The sequence below is a fragment of the Perognathus longimembris genome, chromosome 2 (assembly GCF_023159225.1).
Source record: "Perognathus longimembris pacificus isolate PPM17 chromosome 2, ASM2315922v1, whole genome shotgun sequence".
NCBI lineage: Eukaryota > Metazoa > Chordata > Mammalia > Rodentia > Heteromyidae > Perognathus > Perognathus longimembris.
Window position 1 is genome coordinate 91,934,285 of NC_063162.1, and position 24,465 is coordinate 91,958,749.

General features: G+C 35.3%; 1 protein-coding gene across 1 annotated transcript in view; it reads right to left on the reverse strand.

The window, feature by feature from the left end:
* Hdac9 (histone deacetylase 9) overlaps positions 1 to 24,465 on the reverse strand; it is an 805,515-nt gene that overhangs the window by 33,188 nt on the left and 747,862 nt on the right. The window contains exons 23-24 of the mRNA XM_048339733.1: positions 16,669 to 16,802; positions 2,036 to 2,120 (exon numbers count right to left, since the gene is read on the reverse strand). Coding sequence (XP_048195690.1) covers positions 2,036 to 2,120; positions 16,669 to 16,802 — 219 coding nt within the window. The remainder of the gene's footprint in view (positions 1 to 2,035; positions 2,121 to 16,668; positions 16,803 to 24,465) is intronic.

Consider the following 24,465-nt stretch of genomic DNA (forward strand, 5'->3'; position numbering starts at 1 on the left):
TAATAAGTAAATACTTAGAAATGCTTATTGAAACAATATGTTCAGAAGATATGTAAAAACAATGCCTGATAACATTCTGTAAATTCAATGGCAAAAGAAATCTAAGATCATTTGGGAGGGTAAGGGGGTATAGAAATGGAAGGACAAAAGGTAAACAAATGCAGCAGTGGTACTCACTAGAGATTATGTTGAAAATGAACTATAAAATTTGTGGGTGGGATCGGAAGGGAAAAACTGGGTAAGGGGTAATATTGTCCAAAAGAAATGTGCTTTTTACCTGACTTATATAGCTGTAACCACTCCGCACTTCACCTTTATAGTAACAATTTTAAAAGATGAAAGCAAAAAAATCTAAAAATAAAAGAATATTTAGGTGATAGATAGAAGCCACCTACTAGGGGGCATTGTATTGCATGTTGATGAATGGCAGTTGAATTCTCTCAAAGCTCACTTGAAAACTTATTTCCTTGAGATATGGAAAGACAGTTTTTTTTTTATGGATCCTCCTAATCTGCCCTTAGTAGAATCAAGACAGCCCAGTGGCAAGGCTTTCTATTCAAGTTTGTGAATCACCTACATTCTCCTTTGGAAGTGTCTCTTAATTACTTTACCCTGCCCATGTTCCAGAGTTGTTTCCCCAATATTTGAATACTTATTTTCCTTTTTTCTGGAAATCTTTGAAATTCAAGTTTATTTCCTAATGACAAACCACCAGTAAATGTTTCACAAGTAAATATGGCCACAATCCAGACATAAATGGGATTCAGGTGAGAGGTTATTCTGAGTAATGTCTGGGATCATTTGTGAACATACACAGTACCAGAGGAATGGTAATGCATCTACACAGACATCCATATCTTCACATTATTACCAAGAACCAAAGGCCAGGCCTCCAAAAGATGCTCAGAAAGTGGTTCCCTTCGTGTTGTTTTAGAAATGCTTCTACAGTGGGCTGGGAATATGGCCTAGTGGCAAGAGCGCTTGCCTTGTATACATGAAGCCCAGGGTTCGATTCCCCAGTGCCACATATATAGAACATGGCCAAAAGTGATGCTGTGGCTCAATTGGCAGGGTGCTAGCCTTGAGCAAAAAGAAGTCAGGGACAGTGCTCAGGCCCTGAGTCCAAGGCCCAGGACTGGCAAAACAAAAAACAAAACAAAACAAAACAAAACAAAACAAGCAGAAATGCTTCTACAGGAAAGGAGGGTTTTCTTAATTCCTCTTTAATGTGTTTTTAATTTAGTTTTTCTCTTTTTTATTTTTAATTAATTAATTAATTGTCAATGTGATGTACAGAAGGGTTACAGTTTCATACGTAAGGTAGTGAGTACATTTCTTATCAAATTTTTTACTTCCTCCTTCATTTTTCTCTCACCTTCTCCCCATCCCCATCCTTCTTCCCCCCAGTTGTACAGTTAGTTTACAGCATATTGTCTTGTAAGTATTGCTGTTGCATTGGTTTGCCTTTTACCCTTTGTCTCTCAATTTTGATGTTCCCCTTCCATTCCCTAGTTCTGATAAGCATATATACAATATCCAGGGTACCAAAATTTTCTCTTTATGCTAACATGTAGTTTGGATGTCTGGGAAGGGAGTTTGATCATACACTATCTCTGAATTATCCTGCTTTACTAAGCTGGATTTTTTCATAATGAAATTTTGTCATTAAATTTGACCTCTCCTGCAAACATAAAAACCAGGAAATAATGGATAAGTTCCAACATCCTCAGGACATAAATTACTCTTATTTAAGATTGGATTACACCACCACAATTTATTTGCTTCATTGTTCTAGGTACATGGTCAGCAGTAGCAGTGGGGTAGGGGGAGAAATCTTAATATGCAGAATATATGATGAGTGAGTTATATCCTCAGTGTCAGATTAGATTGCAACAGAAAAGCAATGTAACAAAATATTAGGCAGGAATGTATGTACAAATGATCATAACTATTGTACATCTCTGTGCTATAGTTCTTAATATAATTTCCAATCATTTTACTGGACCAGAGATTTAAAAAAATCTTAAAGACATACTTTGAATTTCAATGATCTTCTGTAAAGAAGCAACAGCATTCGTGTTTGGGGATTGGTGGAGAGTATCTTCAGCAAGCGGCTCTAGCTGCAAGGAGAGTAGATAAGAATGTGAGTAGAATATTGTGACTGATAGTATCTCTGACGCAAAACAAATTGAAAAGCTTACTCAGGACAAGCCTTCTCCAGGAACAGTGAAATTTTTTTGCTCATATTAGTTCTGAAAGTGTAGCCAGTCTTATTTTCATTTATGCACCCATGTAATTAAATTCCAAGGGGCTTTTCTATTGGTCATGAAATTAATCTATGAAGTCCATGAAGCAGGTGCATGTCTGTATATTAGTCATTTAAAATCTGAGTTATTTATGTAATTTGTGTAGGTTCTTCACAAACCAAATTCCATCATGTCTGTATACACAGCTGGGCCCTGCAAACAAAAATCTCAGGGACGTTTTGGAAACTGTCAGCAAATTATTCATACTTTGGCAGTATTCTTTCCATCCAACCACCTTACAACTTTAAACACTTTATACTGGAAAACCATTAGACAGCTTCTCTTATCCATTGAATAAAGTCATAGAAAAAATCAAATAAAGCTAAAGGTAAAATAATTGCATAGTTCTATTTAACTTCTTTCTTCATAACTTGGCTGATGCTGATGTCCGCCTGTAAGCCCAGGACAAATTCCTGTCTTGTAAATCTCCCATGATCTTCTGGAATTACACTGATTTTTCATGGTGAATCTCAGCAAATACTGCTTTGCAAGAAATGAAGAGTTTATAATTAGATATATAAGATAGTGAGTATATTTCCTGTCAAACTTGTAACCCCTCAGTACATAACCTTGATAATAAAATTAAACTAAAGAATGAAATGAAGAGGTGCTTGAAATAAGTTTTGGAGTGTATTTGTTTGGACCAAGTCGGGTAATGCATGGTGATGAGCTTTATATATAGCAGGATTCTTGCAAACAAAATAAATCATGTAGTTATTGTGACCCAGAAAGCAAGGAAAAGAATATTGATGAAAACATCAACAAATTTTTTTCCTAGAAAGCTTAAAGTTCTTAAATAAAAACTGGTGTTTGAACATGGTGGCATGTGTGGGATTGTTGTCACTTGGTGTTCCAAAGCATGAACTCATCCATGTTTCTCCATGGATAAGAAAGACTATAAAGACTAGAAACCCCCAGGGATTACAAGTTTCCAGGCACAAGTGAACAAATCACCCCCAGGATCTCTCTGAAATGATTTTTCTATACTTCAATCACAGAATCTAAAACAATAGCACCTTTCTTCCAGATGCCACAGGATAATGCACTTGCTTAGGGATATTTACACATGGGTAAATTCACTCAATATAATTTTCCACAGTGTTTTTCTTAGCTGCCAAAGAAAAACCATTTTAAACATCAAAAGATTTGTGTGCAATACAGTTTGGTGAGAGGAAAGAAGGGGGATAAAAAGCAAGCACCAGCACTCCTGTTAGTGAAATGTTCTGAAACCTTAAACTCTTAAAATTTGTTAAAGTTGTTCCTTCAAACTTTGAAATTTCAGATCCTATCTTCAAGAATATGCTGTCCTTGTAACATTCTCTCAAGTCAGAGGAACTCTTGAGTCATAAGGTGAGGTCAATTGGAAAACTCTTGCTGAAGAATTAGGTAGGGTTACGTGATCCATCTTACTCATAAGTAATCTTTTCTTTCACTTCTTTCTCAGCACTTAGGTAAAATAATGTTTGATATCATTCGGGCAGGTTCCACCAATTAAGTATTTTCAAACATTGCCTCCGTTCAGATTTTAAAAACACATTCGTGAGATGATGTCAACATAGTTTAAAAAAAGAAAAAACCTTCCTTCTGATTTCAGAGTAAAAATATGGATAAACTGAAAGGTTCTGTAATTGGAAAGAAAGCTACAGGCAGTTTACCACAAAAGCAAAATCCTAACTTCAATATTTGGTATACATCCGTTCATCTAAGCTGCCTGGGAGGCTGAGATCAGAAGAATCACAATTGTTGGCCAGTCCAGGCAAAATATGTTAGTGAGATTGACATCTCAACAGACAAAACTAGGAATGATAGCATAAACCTGTCATTCCAACTACTGCAGGAACTGTAAAGTCTAAGTTGGCCCAGGCAAACAGTGTGATCCTATCTCAAAATTAACCAGAGCAAAAAGGGCTGAAAGCATACTCAGTCCTCTGTAGAGCTCCTGTCTAGCTAGCATGAAGCATTGAGTTCAAACCCCAGTATGCCACCAAGGAAAATAACAAGAAAACATTTTTTTTTCAAACATCACAATGTGGGCTATTTTTAAGACTTAAGTTATATAGAAATTATGGGTGGTTCAGGGGATTAAGAATAAACGTAAAAATACAACTAAACTCATGATTTGGAATCTTCAGTCAGATATTGTAAAGTGGTGCCTACTTACAAAAGCAACTCAGGGAATTAAGGCAATTAAATTGATCATATAAGCCTTCCAAGCCATTTCCCTGTATATTTTAGTTGAATGTCATTGAGAGGATTTAACTTTCAGTAAATTGCCTTAATTTATTTTATTGGACTATACACACAGAGAGTTGAATTCAGAAAGCTCTCAATGTAGGTACTTTATTTTGCCTCTGGTACCTATGCAGAGAAGGCAATAGGTAAAACTACTGGCAAGAAGGCAAGTAGCATTTAGGTTCTGTTTTCATAAAATTAAAACCTTGAATGGAGGGACCACAGAATTGAGTTGTGTTTTTTTAGAGGGTTTGTTGATTTAATCATCAGAATTTTAAGCACTAAAACCATCTGATTAAAGCATCCATTTGATAAATATTTATGAGTATTGGTTGTTATTATTAATCTAATAACCAACTAATGAAATAATACTAAATAAATAGTATTTTTTTCTATAAATCTGGAGTAAGATATAAGAATGTGTAGGCAAGATATATTAGGTATTTAGTTTGGCTACCTCCTGGGTAGCTAAGATTACAGGTTTATGTCACCAGTGACCATCTTTAATCAAAATTATTAAAATATGCATAAGGAAATTTATGCAAACCAGAGACCTTCTGTAGATAAAAATTTTTAGTAAGATGTGCATATGCAAACATAAGAGCTAGTATATCATCTATCATACCATTCCTGTTGAGCAATTCTGCTAAATAAGAGTAATTGTGATGGAGGTATTAAAATATATTAGTTAATTTGAACACAACTTATGGTCCAGCTAGTGTTATGTAAGGTTTAAAACACAACCTTTACCTAAAGCAATTATGCATACAGAATTTCAGACTCTATGACAGGGAAACTTACTTTTCTACATGTTTTAGAGAAAGTTAGGATAGTGTATCGACACTATTCAGATGTTTGCTCCATTGTGCATACCATGCGGTTTCTAATTTCCATAGCTATTTTTAAATACCATAAAATTGTGACTATTATCTTGTGAATAAGTCATTTTCATGTTCTTTAGAATCAGATCACTGAAATCATGAAAAACCATTTTGCTTGGCTAGGATCCATTGATAGTATAGTCAAGGGAAAATTTTGGAGAAAGCTCTTGATTAAGAGTATTAAAACATTGAGTACTCATGAGACATGAAAATCAGCTCACTGATAGTTTCATAATTCAAAACAAAAGAAAAGAGAATCTAAATAAAGTCCTTAAAAATATAACAGGTGGGCTGGGGATATAGCCTAGTGGCAAGAGTGCCTGCCTCGGATACACGAGGCCCTAGGTTCGATTCCCCAGCACCACATATACAGAAAACAGCCAGAAGCGGCGCTGTGGCTCAAGTGGCAGAGTGCTAGCCTTGAGCGGGAAGAAGCCAGGGACAGTGCTCAGGCCCTGAGTCCAAGGCCCAGGACGGCCAAAAAAAATAGAAAAAAATAAAAAATATAACAGGTACATGAGCTTGGATGTATATACATCAAAAAAGCAAAGGACCTATTAAGCACTCTTGTTAGCTTTTCGGTTATGTTTTGAAGTTTTCCCTCGTATGCCAAGTATTTTAATACCTCTTTATTTTTTTTTATTGTTAGTACTATTCCCTCTGATTTCTGTTTTCTCTTTTCTTCTTTGAATTGGTCAAATCTTACTAATCATTCAAAAAACAGTACAATTATTGTCTATTTCTCCAATTCTGATAGAGCAAATTGCTTCCACCTCCATGGCATCTGTCCTGGCAAATACTCTTATTTATTAAACACATTATATCATGTCAGCTGAGTCCATCATTCTGTGTTTTGATGAGAGCCATTTAGAAACAAGGACCAAACCTGGCATATGGCAAGCATTAATAAAAGGTAGAACAAAGGAAGAAAGGATTGCTGGAAAGAAAACATAAAGACCTGGACTTCATTTGCTCTTTACAGCTAGCCTAAGAGACATAGATTCTTCCTTATGGTTGTCCTGATATAATCAAAAACAGTTTTAGGGTGAAAGTCAGTGATAATTCTTGTTTCCTAAGGTAGATCTGAGTACCTTCTAAGTACCTTCCATACAGTTACTTACTCCTATACCTTGGCAGAGGTGCTTGATATGTAAATAGGTTTTGCTCCAGCTCAGAAATGTAGACAAAGCGAAAAGAAACAAAAATGTAGGCTAAGTGCCAATGGCAATTATTAAAAGAAAAGAGGAAAAAAACAGTTAAGCAGGACTAAAAATCAACAGGATGAAGACAAAGTGAAATGAGAAAACTTGTGGAGAGTTGAGATAGTAATTCATGTGTATGGTGTATCTTTAATTCATTAGTAATCTATTAACACTGCTAATGTATTTACAGTTTAATGTATAGCATCACAATTTAGACTAATGTATTCTAGATATTTGATATGTTAGATGAGTCTTTTATTATATATGTGTGTGTACAAATTGTATCTAGATGTATTTATAATTTTATTTAAGATTTTTGGAGATAATTTTAGTTCTATAGAGATTTGTAAATAGCATATAAAATTCTCTTGAAAGCATATTAAGTTAATACTTTCCATATCAGTATCTTATATTAGTTCACTCCATTTCCTCTAATATTAACTGGGCACAGAAAAGTAGTGTATTATTAACTCTTATTCTGACATGACTGGCATATAAATAAATTATTTTAAATTTTCATTGAATTTTAATTTATCAACAAACTTGTTAACCTTACATCTCAATTCATAATTTAAAGGAAAATGTTTTAGATTTTTTACATACACAATTATTTATCTGTGTGTGTGTGTGTGTGTGTGTTTGCTGGTCCTAAGTCTTGAACTCAGGGCCTTGGCACTGTTCATGAACTTGTTATACTCAAGGGCAATGCTCTACCACTAGGGCCACAGCTTCACTTCCAGCTTTTTTGTGATTAACTGGAGATAAGAGTCTCATAGACTTTCCTGTCCAGGCTGCTTCAAATCATTATCCATGAATCTCAGCTTCCTGAGTAGCTATAATTACAGGTGTGAATTAATGGCACCCAGAACATTTATCACTTGTGAATGAAAGAGGTAATAAGGAATACCAAATCTGCATTTTCATGCCAAGTTCTACCAACTATATTATGGTGCACTTAAGAAAAAAAGGTGAGATTATATGCCTTGCAGCAAGAGAAACATATCATGTTCCTAAATATCATTACAACATTCAAATCAACTCAGAAAACTCCATAAAGGATTATCTTTTTTTCAAAAATAATTTATTCTAAGCTTTATTTCGATGAATTCCCCATTGGCATTTTATCATCATGTTTAGGAAACTGAATCCTATGCAATTAAAAAAATTCAAATGTAATTAAATTACAAATTATTTTTAAATCACAGAAATCTAAAACTAGTATGGGACATGATTTGAAATTTTATACAAAGCAAAAAAATAATATAATATAATACATAATAAGCATGGGGAAGGTAAAATAGCTGTGGTGTTCAAATTTTACAAAGGATTATCTTTCAGGTTCAAAGGAACTGTGGAAGATATGATGATGAAAACTAAGACAATAGAGAAGCAGACTGTGATCTGGACTTGACCTTAGGAGCTGATGAATTATGATCAATTCCCTGTTGAGGAGAAATTTATGGTGGAAACTCAACTCTTGTTAAAATAATTGTATTAAAAAGTCTGCAATTCGTTGTATATGTTTAATTTGATTGCATAAGTAAATATGGTTATAATTTTATCCATACTGTGTTTCATGAGTGGGACATTCTTAAAAATAACTCTTTTGAAATGCAACTCAAAACAACACTAGGATTCCACCTCACTCCAGTTAGAATGGTCATTATCAAGACAAAAAACAGTAACAGATGCTGGCAAGGATGTGGCCAAAAGGGAATGTTATTACATTGTTGATGGGAATGTAAACTTATTCAATCACTCTGGAAAGCAGTATGGAGGTTATAAAACAAAACAAAACAAACAAACAAAAAAAGACCTAAAATAGAATTACCCTATGACCCAACAATTCCACTCCTGGTTGTTCATCCAAAAGACCACAAACCAGGATGCAGTAAAGCTACCAGCACAGCCATGTTCATTGCAGCACTATTCACCATAGCCAAGGTATGGAGTCAGCCCAGATGTGCCTCAATGTACGAATGGATCAAGATAATGTGGTACCAATACACAATGGAATTTTACTCATCTTTTAGAAAGAAAGATACTGTATCATTTGTAAAGAAATGGAAAGACCAGGGCTGGAGATATAGCCTAGTGGCAAGAGTGCCTGCCTCGGATACACGAGGCCCTAGGTTCGATTCCCCAGCACCACATATACAGAAAACGGCCAGAAGCGGCGCTGTGGCTCAAGTGGCAGAGTGCTAGCCTTGAGCGGGAAGAAGCCAGGGACAGTGCTCAGGCCCTGAGTCCAAGGCCCAGGACTGGCCAAAAAAAAAAGAAATGGAAAGACCAGAAAATATTATATTAATGAAGTTAGTCAGGCCCAGGGGGACCAAAGATGCAGGTTTCTTTCTCTCATATAAGGATCCTAGAATTAGCTTACAAACTAATAATAATATGCATAAGGTGGTATGCAAGTGTATACAAATGTAGTGAATGAAATATGGTAGATTCAAGGGAGAACACAATCAGTGGAAAATTTTAGAAAGGTAAAGTCAAAGTTCAACAAGAATTCAACAAAATAAACACCAGAAAACCTGAAAGAGGTGTGGAGTAGGGTGGAGGGGACAGGGATAGACGAATGAAGAGGAGAAAGGAAAGAGAATGCAGTTAAGAATCCAATTAAGAAAAGTGGGGCAGAGGGCTGGGACATATGGGTGAGATTGTTGAAAGGGGTAACATTGATCAAAATGCATTGTATTGTAAACTGCTTTATTAAGTGGCAACTCTTTTGTTCAACTACTTAAAGATAACTAGAACATTTTAAAAAGAGGGAACAAAACCAAAATCTTTTTGTATGTTTAAAGTCACTAACGTCCTTGACGGAATAGAGCAGAAAGGGAGAACAGAAATTAGAGTAGATTTTATTGACAATCTGACTATACAATCAATCTGACTATACTTTCAAGATTATTGAGATTATTCTGATTGTCTTCCTGCAACCAATCTATGTGTGGATTATAAGCTTAGCAATAAAGAAACATCTCTTATCAACAACAGTTATATAAGTTTAACACATTACACAAGAGTAGTGCTTGGGAGGACCAGATGTGAAGGAAAAGCTATGGTCTTTCAGCTTATAGAAAATACTGTGGGGATTCCTCACATAAGATAGAAGAGACCAGTGAGGTAGGCTATGTGACTATTACCATGGGTCTTAGTCTATTAATTGAATCTTATGAAAACTACTATGGTTCAAAGGAATGTAGGCCACACAATATATCAACTAATGAATGAAGAGAGAAAGACTACAAAGGTTTGTTTCCTATTAGAATCACAGTTTCCATTTATGGATCATTTTCACAGGATGACATATTTAAATATATGTCTAACTATGTAATTAAAAATAAACACCTAAAAGTGAAGAAAGTACAGCAATTTATTGGAAAGGGAATAATGAATGAAATTTGTTGGATAATTCAGACTATGAATAGCCTTTGCTCAATCATTGTGGAAAGATTATGGTTGTTGCTTCATGAGTTATCTGTCCAGAATGTCCATCTTTTTCACAAACATCTACTGAATTATAAAATTCTAGCCATACTCTCTCTTTGTTTCAACCAGCATAACCTCTTCTTTAACAGAAACAAAACAACCCATTCCAGATTGAATCAACACAATTCCAGGAAGTCTTTTCTCTTCACTGACACTTTTCTACTAAGTGATAACTCTTTTCCTTGGGAATCAGCTTATCAAAATCTCTTTTGTTTAATCCAAATCAAGATTACTTCCTCTCAAATAGTGCTGCATCCCTAGAGCCAAAAGTAAATAATTCTAAAATACGCTCACTAATCAATTTTATTATAGTAGTTTTACTATAACTTGAGTATGACTTCTGGGTATAAAACAGATTCCTAAGTAAAAGCTACTAAATTAATGATCAGATAAACTAATACTATAATATCTTTGTTTCACTATCCCAAAACTCTTTTATAAGTAATCCTAACTGAAGTATACAAGTTTCCAGCCTACACCCCTTTAACAACTGAAAGCCCTAAAGAAACATAGCACAAGCAAACTGCATAATGCAGTTTTTTTGTGTTTTTTGTTTTGTTTTGTTTTGTTTTTTGCCAGACCTGGGGCTTGGGACTCAGGGACTGAGCACTGTCCCTGGCTTTTTTTTTTTTTCCCAAGGTTAGCACTCTGCCAACTTGAGCCAGAGTGCCACTTCTGGCCATATATATATATATATATATATATATATATATATATATATATATATATATATATATATATGTAGTGCTGAGGAATCGAACCTAGGGCCTCATGTATATAAGGCAAGCATTCTTGCCACTAGGCTATATTCCCAGCCCCCTGCACAAAGTTCTATATTTTCCTCACATGTGTGGCTCATTTGGCATTCACTGAAACACATGGTTCATCCTCTTATAAGCATTACTGCATATAAGAAATCACAGAGACCATATCCACACTGGAAAGTATCTTCAAATAATGTACTTTCAAAACAGTTGTACTGTCTTCAGATTATCCATACAACTTCTTTCAGAATATGTAAATAACTTCAAAGCCTAAAAGAAGACCAAGGGAAAGTATCATTCCAGCATACTATGTACTCTTCCCTGTGTTCTGTTCTTCTCATGAATTGCAAGTATTTCGGAGCTTGTAAGCTTTCCCAGATTCACACCAATTCCCCAGCCATACATAATCTAAAGGATGAAAAAGATGGCAAAACAATTTCCCTACTCAAAATCCAATGCAAACAGACCCCTGATGAGCAACTTGGACAACAGTAACTCCAGGTTTCACCTCAGGGGTGGTTGTCAACACTTACTAGAGTCAGTTCAAGAGACAGTTTCAGCTGCTTTAGAGCAAAAAGTCATCCTAAAAAGATTATCAACAAACACAATCACTAAGTTTAGCCACTGTTTGTGAAATCCAAGTCAGATGAAAGCAGCTGGGCATACTCAACAGGAGACAGTAGTTTTGGGAAAGAAATGCAGAGAAAAAGGGAAAGAAGGAGAGACAAAGAAGGAAGGAAATGGAAGGAAAGGAAAGGAAATCAGATATGAGATTTTTAGAAGCCTGAGGGAAATCAGGAGTTCACATTCTCTTTAGTCCTGAATTTTCATCACTAGAGTCTGGAGCATCATTTCAATAGCTTGGGAGAATATTCTTTGTCTCTTTGTCTCTGTCTCTGTCTGTCTCTCCCTGTCTCTCTATCCCTTCTGTCTCTGTCTTGTCTCTCTCCCTCCTCCTCCCTTTCTATTTCCTTTCCTTCCCTCTGTCTTTGTGTGTTTGTATGTCTGTATGTCTGTATCTTTCTCCCTTAAAACCATCATTATTGTTTTAAAGGTAAAAGGCCATGCTCTCAACTCACTATCAAGGCTTCTAACACAGTAGGTCCTTTCTCTCTCTCTCTCTCTCTCTCTCTCTCTCTCTCTCTCTCTCTCTCTCTCTCTCTCTGTGTGTGTGTGTGTGTGTTTCTCTCTCTCTCTTGCTCTCTCACTCTTTCTGTCTCTGTCTGTCTCTCTCCCTTTCTCTGTCTCTGTGTGTCTGCCTGTCTCTGTCTCTTAAAATCATCATGTATTCTGTTTTGACAGGTGGTCTTTTAACAGCTGTATTCTCAACTCACTACCAAGTCTTCATTTCTACCACAATTAGGTCTTCTCCTCTCCCTTACTTGCTTGAAGATTTCTTTTGTTTTCCTTTTGGATTCCATAGAGATGGCAATTGCTTAAAGGTTTTCTCACCTCTTAAGAAAATTTCTTTCAGAGGAAGCAACCTAGGGTGCTACTAATTGGCTTTGCATATGTGGCATTAAAACAACTGTGACATTGTTTGCCAACTAGCTCCAACACAGATTACTCAAATCAAATTCTCTGGGGGAATATCACACAGGTTTCTATAAATAATCCTTAACTCAAGTGAGTAATCACAGAAGCATCCTTTCAGATTCACCAAGCAACCTCATGATTCTTCTCATTTAGATATGCACTTCAATTTCTTGCAAACTCCAAGCGGGTGTTTCTAAATTCTTCCGTGAAAAGGTTAAAAAATATTCATTATTCACCGATTGGACTGATAAATTTAAGTTTTAAATGTTGCCAAGTAAAAGGGGAAAAATGGACTTCTGCTATGTCTTCAAAATCAGTTGCCTCTAGGAATTTCCTGTACCATGCTCAAATTAGCTTTAATCCAATAGTAGATTATTTTGACTGACCCTGTGCATATTTCTTAAAAGAAGAGTTAGGAGATGTTTTTCTAAAAGATCAGTCTGAGATACAAAGATTGAAAAAGAAGAAAATGTCTGTTTTGGGTACAGTACTCAGATAACTTGATTTGTAAAGGAACAGGTTTTTGGTACCATGTATGTATGTGCCTACACTGAAATCTTGGGCCAACAGTTCCTGCTGACTTTACAATTCCTTTGGGTTATGTAATACATATCATTTTGCTGATCACAAACTATAAGGAACAGCATTTTGCTGTATTGACATGACCCAGCCAAGAACAACAAGGAAAAGAAATAGCATTCAAAAAACTGGCAAAATGTTTATGAATTCTAATCCTCTGCACATGAATAAATACATCTGACAAAGTGCAGAGTCCCTCAAAAGGGCCTTCTTGACCTTTCTAATTTGAGTTCAATTGCATGTTCAGTGTTGAGAAGCCAGAATGGGTTCTGCCAATGTTTTAAGCTCAAACTTCACTACATTTTGTTGTTTGTAAAAGTGAAATCCCAGATAATAAGTTATAATTGCTCTATTAATCACTTGAAAGGGGGTTTGGAGGGAAGTTGGAATTTGAAATTGCAGTAATTGGCTTACGAAAGACTTCTTTTTAATTTTCTTACCTAGAGACTATCACATAAAACTGCTATGTAAACTCTGTGTAGGCACTTTGTAAAATAGTGAGGTGAATGCAATGTGCCTTCTATATTATTTTTTCTCAAGAAATGAAATTTAAAAATTGAGTGTAGTCATGATGATCTTTGACCTGCAAAAAGCACCATAAACCAGACCTTGAATTATAAATTATATTGTCAATGAAAGTGAGAAGAACTCTTTGTTTCTTAAGTTGTTTCAAGTATTACATTTTCATTTCCTTTTTCCAAATGAATTATAATGTACAACACGTTTGTATTTTTATTCCATTTTTCATTTTAGAAATCCTTCTGTCTCACAGTTTTTCCTCCTCTGTGTGAGGATGGATATGAAACAGTGAAATTTATCTTTCAATGTTTAATATCCCTATTCTATTAGCTTAAAGCAATTATGAAAAATCTATATTCTTGTTTATATCCTTAAGAAATAGTACAGAAAATACAGAAATACACAGATTAGTTAAGTTTCCCTTTCTTTCGTTCATAATGAGCAATTTTAGGTTGCATTTATAAAATTGAAAGTGGTCAACCAAAAGACAAGGTGGGGCTTATTTCACTAAAACCACTGGATCAGAGTTATATCCAGTAAATTAAAGTCAATTAAATAGTAAATGTTAACCAAAAATCACGTTATTATTTTCATTTCAGTTATTTACATTATTATTTACAGTTTATTTATTTTTTTATTCCTAAGCTTTATCTACACCAACATGTGCAGGATTAAGATTAGTCAATGACTTTTTTACTCCTTTCTGTAACTGACCATCCTTAAAGAAAGAAAGAGGTGTTTTTTTTGTTGTTGTTGTTTGTTTGTTTTTGTTGCCAGTCCTGGGGCGTGGACTCAGGGCCTGAGCACTGTCCCTGGCTTCTTTTTTGCTCAAGGCTCAACCACTTTTTGCTCAACCACTTGAACCACAGTGCCACTTCCGGCTTTTTTCTATATATATGGTGCTGAGGAATCGAACCCAGGGCTTCATGTATACGAAGTGAGCACTTTACCACTAGGCCATATTCCCAGCCACAAAAGAATGAGATTATAAGAGAAATTATTCCATCCTTGACAGAATAGAGCTGGGCCAAGTACAGAATCCAAAAGAGATATTTTGATTCGAATGGATGTATTTAAAGAGAGCCATTGAAAGCTGTAATTTCCTTCCACATATGCAGAAAAGTAGTTTGCTTTTGTAGCCAGGTTAATATTTCCTTTTGAGCCGGTCAATCATTTATGGAGCCACAACCCATAACCCATTCTGATTTTGTGCACATCTGGTGTAAGCCTTTATAACTCAAATATTAAAGTCTACTTCTCTGAAATGTTTCCAAAGTATTTAGAATCAAATATTTTATTGGAGAATATACATGACCTTGCAAAACAATAGTTATCCAGTGGTCAATCTTACAGCCCAGCATTAACTGATAAAATAAACACAGTACTTATTTTTCACTCCTTTATTGATATACAATACACACACACACACACACACACACACACACACACACACAGAATCCAACATCCTATTTGACATTACTGGCTTAAAAACATCACAGACTATTTGGAAAATATTTGACACCTTAAATTATGTGTGATCTGAAACAGCAGTCCACTGTTGATTCTAATCATTAAGTAATTACACCCATTGTATAATTGTGTATTCTATAATTATACCAGAGAATTATGTATTGAGCAGTGCTTACAATTTTTCTAATATTTAAAAAATTAAAAGTATACTTCAATAAATCTGTCAAAAAGATCCTGTTAAAGCAGTTGGTTTGTAAGATAATGATGAGAATAAAAGTTATGTGAAAAAGTTTTTTCCCCACAACTCTACAGGCAAAGATATGAGTTACCATTAAAAATAGTATGTCCAAGGCCACATGCCAGCAACTCACACCTATGATCCTAGCTATTCAGAAAGCTGAGATCTAAGAATCGAAGTTTGAGGCCAATCTGGGCAGAAAAGTTTGTAAAGCTCTTATCTCCAGTTAACCACCAGAAAACCAGAAGTCGAGCTGTATGTCAAATGCCAGAGTGCCAGCCCTGAGCAAAACAGCTCAGAGACATCACCTATGCCTCAGAGCTGGCATGATGGAGCACATTCACATACGCACACATACACACATTCACACACAAATACACAAATTATAATATAAATGATAAAAAATTTTAAAAGACTTCTGTTTTATGTATACTTATTTCAGAAGAAACATCATGTTTGAAGACAACAAAAGAAATGCAAGATATATAAAATGGTGGTAACACTCTCACATATTTGCCATGTAAAGTAGCTAGACTGATATGTAAATTTTGAAATATTTTCTGTTTGAATTAATCCATGGAAAACATTGTCTTGATCTGAACATAAACTTCACAGCAATTGCATCGGAAGTCTGTAGTGTGGTCAGAAAAATATGCTCCAATACAGTTATGTGATAAGAGAAAGAAAGAAAAAGGACCTCTGGCTATTTAGATTCAAGGTCTAATTCATTCTGGCTACTCAAGTTTTGATGGGTATTTCAACCTTTTTGAGATTCATCATCATTGCAAAATGGAAATATTACATACTTTGTAAGTATGGGGGGCTCTGTAGGATTGTTAAATCAATTTCAAAACAATTTAAGACTTATGAAAATTAAGATTGTTTTCTTGTTAAATGATTCATTGCTTAGGATGGGAAGGTGGCTTAGTGGTAGAGTGCTTGCTTACCATGCATGACACTCCAAGTTCGATTCCTCATGCCACATACACAGAAAAGGCAATATATGGCTCTGGGGCTCAAGTAGTAGAGTTCTAGCCTTGAGCAAAAAAAAGCTCAGGGATGGAGCCCAGGCCCTGAGTTTAACCCCCAGGGCTCCCCCGTCCCCTCCCCCAAAATAATTCAGTGCTAATTTGATTGAGTCAGAAGATTAACATTCTATACCTCCACCAAAGATTATTTCTCTCATTTTTGAGCTATGTAAATAATGTATAAATCACATGATTTAAATGAATATTATGTTGGTCATGAATATTATCTGGTAGAATATTTTAGCTTATAACAGGATAGTACGTGAATTACTCTTATTTAAGGCTCTCCTACATGCTTAATGGTAAGAAGAGGACTGAACTTTGTGGATTCTTAGACTATAGAAAAAATTTAAGGTCTGCATTCATACACCCCTGGTCCTTTACCCCTGCCCTGATCTTTTGTACTTTTAGATTTTACCTCATTTCCTAGAAGGGCATTTACGCAGGCTTCTGATGCATCACAGATGGCTGTGAGGTCGTGTCCGCCTTCTAGAGCCAATGCCACACGCCCATTGGCTAATGTCATCAGTTGCTTCGTCAAGTGACCAAAGCCTACCATAACACAAAAAGAACATTTCAGAGTATTAAATCAAGAGAAATGGACCCACTAGAACCTAACACACACTAAGCATTTTTTCTGTGTTTGTTTTTTTTTCTCAGCACTTTATGGTGCTAACTCATCTAATAATCACAATTGTATGGAGGAAGTGCCTGTTATCATCTCTGTTTTACAGAGGAGAGAACTAAAGTCCCAAACCTCACAGTTAAGAAGCACCCTCAATGAAACTTGTACCATTAATATAGCTTCTCACCAGTAGGCAGTAAGACAAAACACATTCTGTATGCATCTGGATGAAAAACTTGAATATTACTCTGCTAACAGTATCAAGGCAAACTGCTATTTGCTTAACACAGGTTAGCTCCAGATACTTTATTATTACATTAGATTTTTACAGATGTTCTTTTATTATGAAATATTTAATCAATGCAAAAGACATAAATAGCATCTCTTTACATATTATAAAGTATAACAGCATGAAGAACACCTGCTCACTCATCTTCTTTCTTAAGGAAATAATATTAGTAATTCTGTTGAAACTCCCTATCTGCCTTTCTTGGATAATCCTGTCTGTGGAAAGAAATCTGCATCTTCAGTTTATGTTGTAACTCTATTGCTTTCCTTTGCTTGTTTTTAAACTTCATAGAACTGCTTTCCTGCTTTTTAAAAAACTTACTCTTCCTATGCATTTCAATAGCTCATCTGTGTCGATGCATATAGCTATACTACTTTACTATCTGGTAAACCAATTTATATCTCTAGGATTTATGTCTATAGAATTTATTTACCCATCCTTCTATTGACAGATACCTACTTTTATTGTTGTAATTATTGTTATAAAAATTCTAGTTCTTTTGTTATTATAAACAATGTTGTCATGAATATTCTTAAAGAAGTTTTCTGGTGCACATATGCAAGGCTGGTCTGAAATTGTTGAGTTAAAATTTGTTAAATAATGCCAGATTATTTCCAAAAGGCTGTTACCCAACCTCTCCACTTAGAAGTAGTGTAAATAAGAATTCCAGTTTAGTCACATCCTGGCCAACATTTGGTGTGATTTGTAAAGTAGGCGGATGAATAATGGCATTTTATTGAATGGTTTCCTTTAGTATAAGGAAGGAGCATTTTATTTGTAGTTTCAGTTGAGTTTCATTAAATGATTATAGAATTTGTTTGAGTTATCTCTTTTAGATGGATTTTTTTCACCTATGATTTGGAAATATTGTGAGTTACATTAACAGATATTTCTAATGTTAAGCCATCATTGAATTTGTGGGGTGAAATAAGCTTGTTAGTGATACATCATCTTTTTTAATGCACAGCTGGATTCATTTTATTAATGCTTTGTTTAGGATGTTTTTTGGCCTACATTCATGAGTGGGATTAATCTGTAATTTTCCATTCTTAAGTTGACTATGTTGAATTTTGATGTAGCGTGGGGCTATATTTTTCATTAGCTGACCTAGAATGCTGGACAGACAAATATGTAAAACCATTTATGTCTTGTATTCCCTTTGAGGATGATTTTTAAATCCTGATTTGATTTTTTTTAAGGATTATAGGACAACTCATAGTTTGTATAACTTGATAAATGGTATTGTTTTAGACTTTTTAACTTAAGTGTTTGGATTTACTAAAATAAAATTGTTTACTTCTTTTATCTTATTTGGAGTTTCAATCACATGCAAGTGGATTTTGTTTTTTGAAGGCTCGTCATTGTTTTATAAGACACCTTTTATATTTCTTATATCTAGTTCTGTCTTGAGTTATGTTTCTTTTTTTAAGATTCATTGCCCATGCTTTCTTTCTTCACACACATCTAATGTGTTTAACACGTTATATTAATATTTTTATTTCAGGGATTTTGTAGTTTAAGTTGAGAAGTTCTTTTTCTTTTCTTTTCTTTCTACAGAAGCACATGCTATTGATAGGAAAAAGTTGAGAATTCCTATTTAGTTATATTTCATATCCTCCCAATCATTTTCAGAGTATCTTACTCCTTGCTCATATTTTTATTTATTGTTTTATTTTTATTTATTCTCATATATTTATTTATTATTCCCATTTCTTCCAGAACAACTGCCTACTTAAAGTCTTGACAATTAATTTTCCCTCTTTTTGCTGATTTAATCTCATGATTCCATAACTTACTTGTTTCTCTGTTTTCTGAGATTATATAAATTGCGTTCATAATGAATGTTTATATGTGCAAACTAGGAGAAATGTTTTATTTCAAGCTTGGTGAAATGGTCTGTTTATGTCATCCTTTTAGTTCAAAATCATATGTTGAAATCCACTTTCTAAGTAGGAGGTATATATTTGTGCAATTAGGCAAAAATTCTTGTAAATGAGTCAATGCCTTTGTAAAAGTAACCACAGAAAGAGAATTCTAGTCCTCCTTCTGCCACTGGAAGACAGAAAGAAAAGCCATCTTTCCTCAATCCAAGTATGGGACCCTCGCCAAAAGCTGACCATGCTAGGACCCCTGTTACCTCTCTACAAGAAATAGATTTCTGTTGCTTATAAGCTACTGTTCTGTAATGCTTTATTGAAGTAGTCTTTTCTGACATGGACACCTGGGCTGAGTATGATAACTATATCTGAAGCTTGATAGATTATAATTTGGTTTAAGAAATTAGTTTCTAAGGTACATTTTAAATTCTTAAGGTTTTCAAAACTGTTTGTGGGTTTATTTGATGGTTGTAGCACATACATTGTAAAAATGGAATTGAAGAACTGATTGCAAACTTTAGTGGAAACAAAAACTCAATTGGTTCTACTTCTCTTTTCCATTTTCCCTCCCTCTCTGTCTTTCTTCCTGCCTCTCTCTCTCTTTCTCCTTCCTTCCTTCCTTCCCTTCCTTCCTTCCTTCCTTTCTTCCTTTTCTCTTTCTTTCTTTCTTTCTTTCTTTCTTTCTTTCTTTCTTTCTTTTTCTTTCTTTCTTTCTTTCTTTCTTCCCTTTCTTTCTTTCTTTCTTTCTTTCTTTCTTTCTTTCTTTCTTTCTTTCTTTCTTTCTTTCTTTCTTTCTGTCTTTCTTTCTTTCTTTCTTTCTTTCTTTCTTTTCTTTCTTTCTTTCTTTCTTTCTTTCTGTCTTTCTTTCTTTCTTTCTTTCCTTCCTCCCTCCCTCCATCCCTCCCTACCTCTCTCCTTCCCTTCCTTCTTTCCTGCTTTCCTGTCTGTCTTTTTTCTCTTTCTCTTTTCAAAATAACTTCTATTGGTAGTAATAGCTAAGTTTCTCACTTTACTTATTCTTTTCTTTTGAGTTGGGTTTTTGTTATTCTTGTCTTTATTCTGGTAAAGAACAAATTTCCTCCTCCTTACTTGATCCAAGTTTCAACTCTCTTTTCTGTAGGAAGATAATGTTAATGTTCAACCTGGGTCAAATGGAAATTTTGTAATTGATCTGATTACCACGGTGTCAACAGCTTCAGTGTTTACCCCAACTACACAGAGTGTGACGATCACTGACTGCCACTGGCCCAGGGCAAAAATGGGAGACCTTGCCTGAAAAATAACTAAAACAGAAAAGAACTAGGACCTTGGCTCAAATGTTACTGTACTGATCTAGCAAGTATGAGGGCTTGAGTTCAAACAATAACAAATAAACAGAAAGTTCCCCCAACTTTTTGCTTTTTTATATTATCCTAAGTTAGGAAAAGCATAATTTACTTTTCCCTTATCATATAAAATGTATAATAGTTCAAACATATGTATACATACATATTTATCAAGCTTTGAACACCTGAAAAAATAAACTTGAATACAGAAGTGAATGCTATGCAAGTGGGACAGTGCTATTTTCAAGTCTTAGATTTTTCTTAGTTCTCAGAGTCTTTGAAAAGGAAAGAAAGACGAGGCTGTAAAATGTTCAGTGAGAGCCAATACCTAAACTTAGCTGTTTTCATTTGAGAACAATGAATTGATACCATCTTACTTTTGGAGTAGTGACACAGCAAGAAGCAACAAGGCTGAGACTTGCAGTTCTGATTTAGCACTTGAAATTAGCTATACACAGAATGAATTTTCCCCCATCATTTTCTAAAGAAATGTAATGGAGCTTTTTAATTACTATCTACTACTTACTACAAAAATAGTCATGTTGTAAACATACCATATCTTAAAATACTTAAAAATATTCTAGAAAACATTTAAAAACCTGTACTGTTTTCTAGCGTCTCACTAGTTCTCATTTATTGCAGAGTTCATAGTGCCAAGAATAGTCTTTTCCACAGGCCATTTAAGAATGAGACCTATGCGCTGGGGATATGGCCTAGTGGCAAGAGCGCTTGCCTCCTATACTTGAAGCCCTGGGTTCCGTTCCCTATCACCACATATACAGAAAATGGCCAGAAGTGGCGCTGTGACTCAAGTGGCAGAGTGCTAGCCTTGAGCAAAAAGAAGCCAGGGACAGTGCTCAGGCCCTGAGTCCAAGGCCCAGGACTGGCAAAAAAAAAAAAAAAAAAAAAAAAGAATGAGACCTATCACACTAAGCTCCACCTTATAAAAGGAAAATAAAGAATTCAAAAGTTTTGACCCTTATGCTCAGAATGTTCTTTGTCTTATTCAAGATTAATAGCATGTAGTAATTAGTGCTATTCAAAAATTACTAAGAATCATAAAGAGGCATTTCTGCTAGTCATATCATTAAACATTCTAGATAGCTTATACTGTGGCTGCACTTGGGCTATGATTATAATTTTTAAAATATAATAATAAATCAACAGTTTATTCTATCTTTGATATTGATGCTTTCTAACTATTAAGAATACACTGATCTGAAGTCACTACAGAGAAAAGCAAGTCACATTAAAAGAGAGAGAGAACGAGAGAGAGGGAGAGGGAGAGAGAAAGAATCCCAAATGTGATTTAAGTACACCCTTTCCTCTGGGAATTAGAAAAAAGTCCCATAAAATACCAAGTTTAGATGGAATAGTAAAAAGTGGAAGGAAAGAGTGGAATGAAGCTTATCTTTGATCTCCATCCAAATTCCTCTTTCTTTTACCTACAGGGTTTATTTCCATTCACATGTTACCCATGTGATCTCGGCAGTCAGAGTACTGCAGCTGAACTTTGAGTTATGCATGTATAAAATACTCAAGCAAAGTAAAGAAATGAGCTTTCTACAAAGCTCACATATGCCCTCTCTTACAAACAAAATAAGCAATTCAAGAATAATTTGCTAGTTTATTACCCTGAGTTCAGCCATGTGTATTACTGCTGTGTATTCTTAAAACATCATCAATGCTTGCCAATTATGGTGAACAATATCAAGGTATTATTTTTCAGGACATGGGAGGTACTTTTCAGTGAATGGTGTGTGTGTGTGTGTGTGTGTGTGTGTGTGTGTGTGTGTGTGTGTGTGATTAGTGTTAATTTAGCAGTTTGGCTTTTTGTTTGTCTGAGTAGCTAGGATTACAGGCATGAGCTATAGAGCTATAGATACTTGACAATTTAGCAGGCTTTTTAGCCAGCACAACTTTGTGTTGCATATACTCTCATTTGCTTCTAGCTTCACAAAAGAAGAGAAAAGTTCATCATGTACAACAAACTTTTCCTAAACTTTAGAGCTGAAAACTTACTACAGAAACTGTGGTCAAAGTGTTCTGTGTGTGGGTGCTGGTAGACTAAGTGATCATGTGAGAAAACACTTCTTTACACTGTGGGCTCTAGGGAGCATGCATACGCAGATAGAACTCAGTGCACAATGTTCACATTTACTTTTGATTTCAAAACTTTAAGGACTATATTGCTGAGAGAAGAACCTATTTACCCAGGAAAATACAGGTTTGTGACTGGCTTTGGCACAATGATGCCTGACACTCAGCTTTGAGAGTTGCTCCTCTTACCTTTATTATCACGGAATCATGCAGGAAGTACTTTTATCAAAAAGAGCTTTGGCACTTTATTTCTTTGGGGGGTAATCTTGCATACTAAAGTATTAGTAAAGTACTACCACTATTGAACAACCCACTTGTCTCTTGTTTTACAGAGTCTTTTCAGCATGAAATCATAATCCTAAGAAGGATGATACATTGTAATAAATCATTTTTCTTTTTTTCTTTTTTTGTTTTTTGCCAGTCCTGGCCCTTGGACTCAGGGCCTGAGCACTGTCCCTGGCTTCTTTTTGCTCAAGGCTAGCACTCTGCCTCTTGAGCCACAGCGCCACTTCTGGCCATTTTCTATATATGTGGTGCTGGGGAATCGAACCCAGGGCTTCATGTATATGAGGCAAGCACTCTTGCCACTAGGCCATATTCCCAGCCCATAAATCATTTTTCTTGACATCCATCCACACATAACTTCTCTCGTAACTACCAAGAGTGAAACATCATGGCAGTAAAGGATGGCCCAGCTATAATTCTCTGTTTGAGTGTGTGGATTTACTAGAAATAATTTTCTTGTATGCCTTATAAAAAATATCAGTAAGTTATCAATTTCAATTTGATTTTCTGATACTTTACACTCTTCCCTTTTGCCTGACAAGTCATATGGATTCAGTATTTTTAATAGTTCAGCAAAGTTTCCCTAGGACAGTTCAAAAATTAAACCTTAGATATGAAGTTAGCAAAGTAACAGATAGCACGTGTGTGTGTGTGTGTGTGTGTGTGTGTGTGTGTGTGTGCGTGTGCAGGCACTGAAGAACGAAATCAGTGCCTGGGTGCTGTCCCTGAGCTTTTTTGCCTCAAGATTGGTGCTCTATCATTTGAGCCACAGCTCCACTTCTGGCTTTTGGTGGTTAATTGAAGGTAAGATTTTCATGGACTTTGCTGTCTGGTCTGGCTTTGAACTTCAACTTTCAGACAGACCTCAGCCTGCTGAAGTAGCTAAGATTATACGCATGAGCCACTGGTGCCTGGCTAGGATTTCTTTTTTACTAAGTAATTGCAAACAGTATTGGAAGTACCTGTGCAGGTCAAACCTGAGGGAAGGGGGCTGGGATGTAGCTCAGTGGCAAGTGCCTAGCAAGTGCAGAGTCCTGGGTTTGAGCCTCAGTACCAAAAAACAAAAGGGCTGGGATGTAGCTCAGTGGCAAAGCACTTGCCTAGCAAGTTCAACATCCTGGGTTCGATGCCCAGTACCAAAAAAGAAAAGACAAAAAAAAATACAGTTAAAAAAAAACAAACAAAACAAACCTGAGGGAATTCTGTGGTAGTTGGAAGAAGAAATTATCTCTAACCTTCTATTTAGATCCAATTACTATCAATTTTTCCTGTAATAAAAGAGATCAGAAGCCCAGATTTATCTGCTTAGTAAAGAAATATGGCATAAAGTGGTTGTTCAGATTGTTTTTCTTATCTTACCTTCCTCTAACTTTGCTGACATCATCCGCCCAATCACTACAAGGTCCTCTACTGTTACTTTCTGGGTCTGTCAAGAAAAACTTTAAGTTGATGACCAAAAATGAAATGGGAAATTTCCATCCTCACACTAACACTCATTAGAGGTAGTAGAATGAAGTTTAGTAACACAACATTATTTTTTATTTTTACCAGTGCTTCTTCATTTTTATTTAAGAATATTTTAAATTGATCAGATGCACCCCTTCATTATTCTCCCTACAGCACTCGATTTTTCAGAACAGTTTCAACACATTTCATTGTTCTGTTTTCATACAGGAATGTAAAGTGCATATTCACTCTGTCTCCTTTCCTTCTC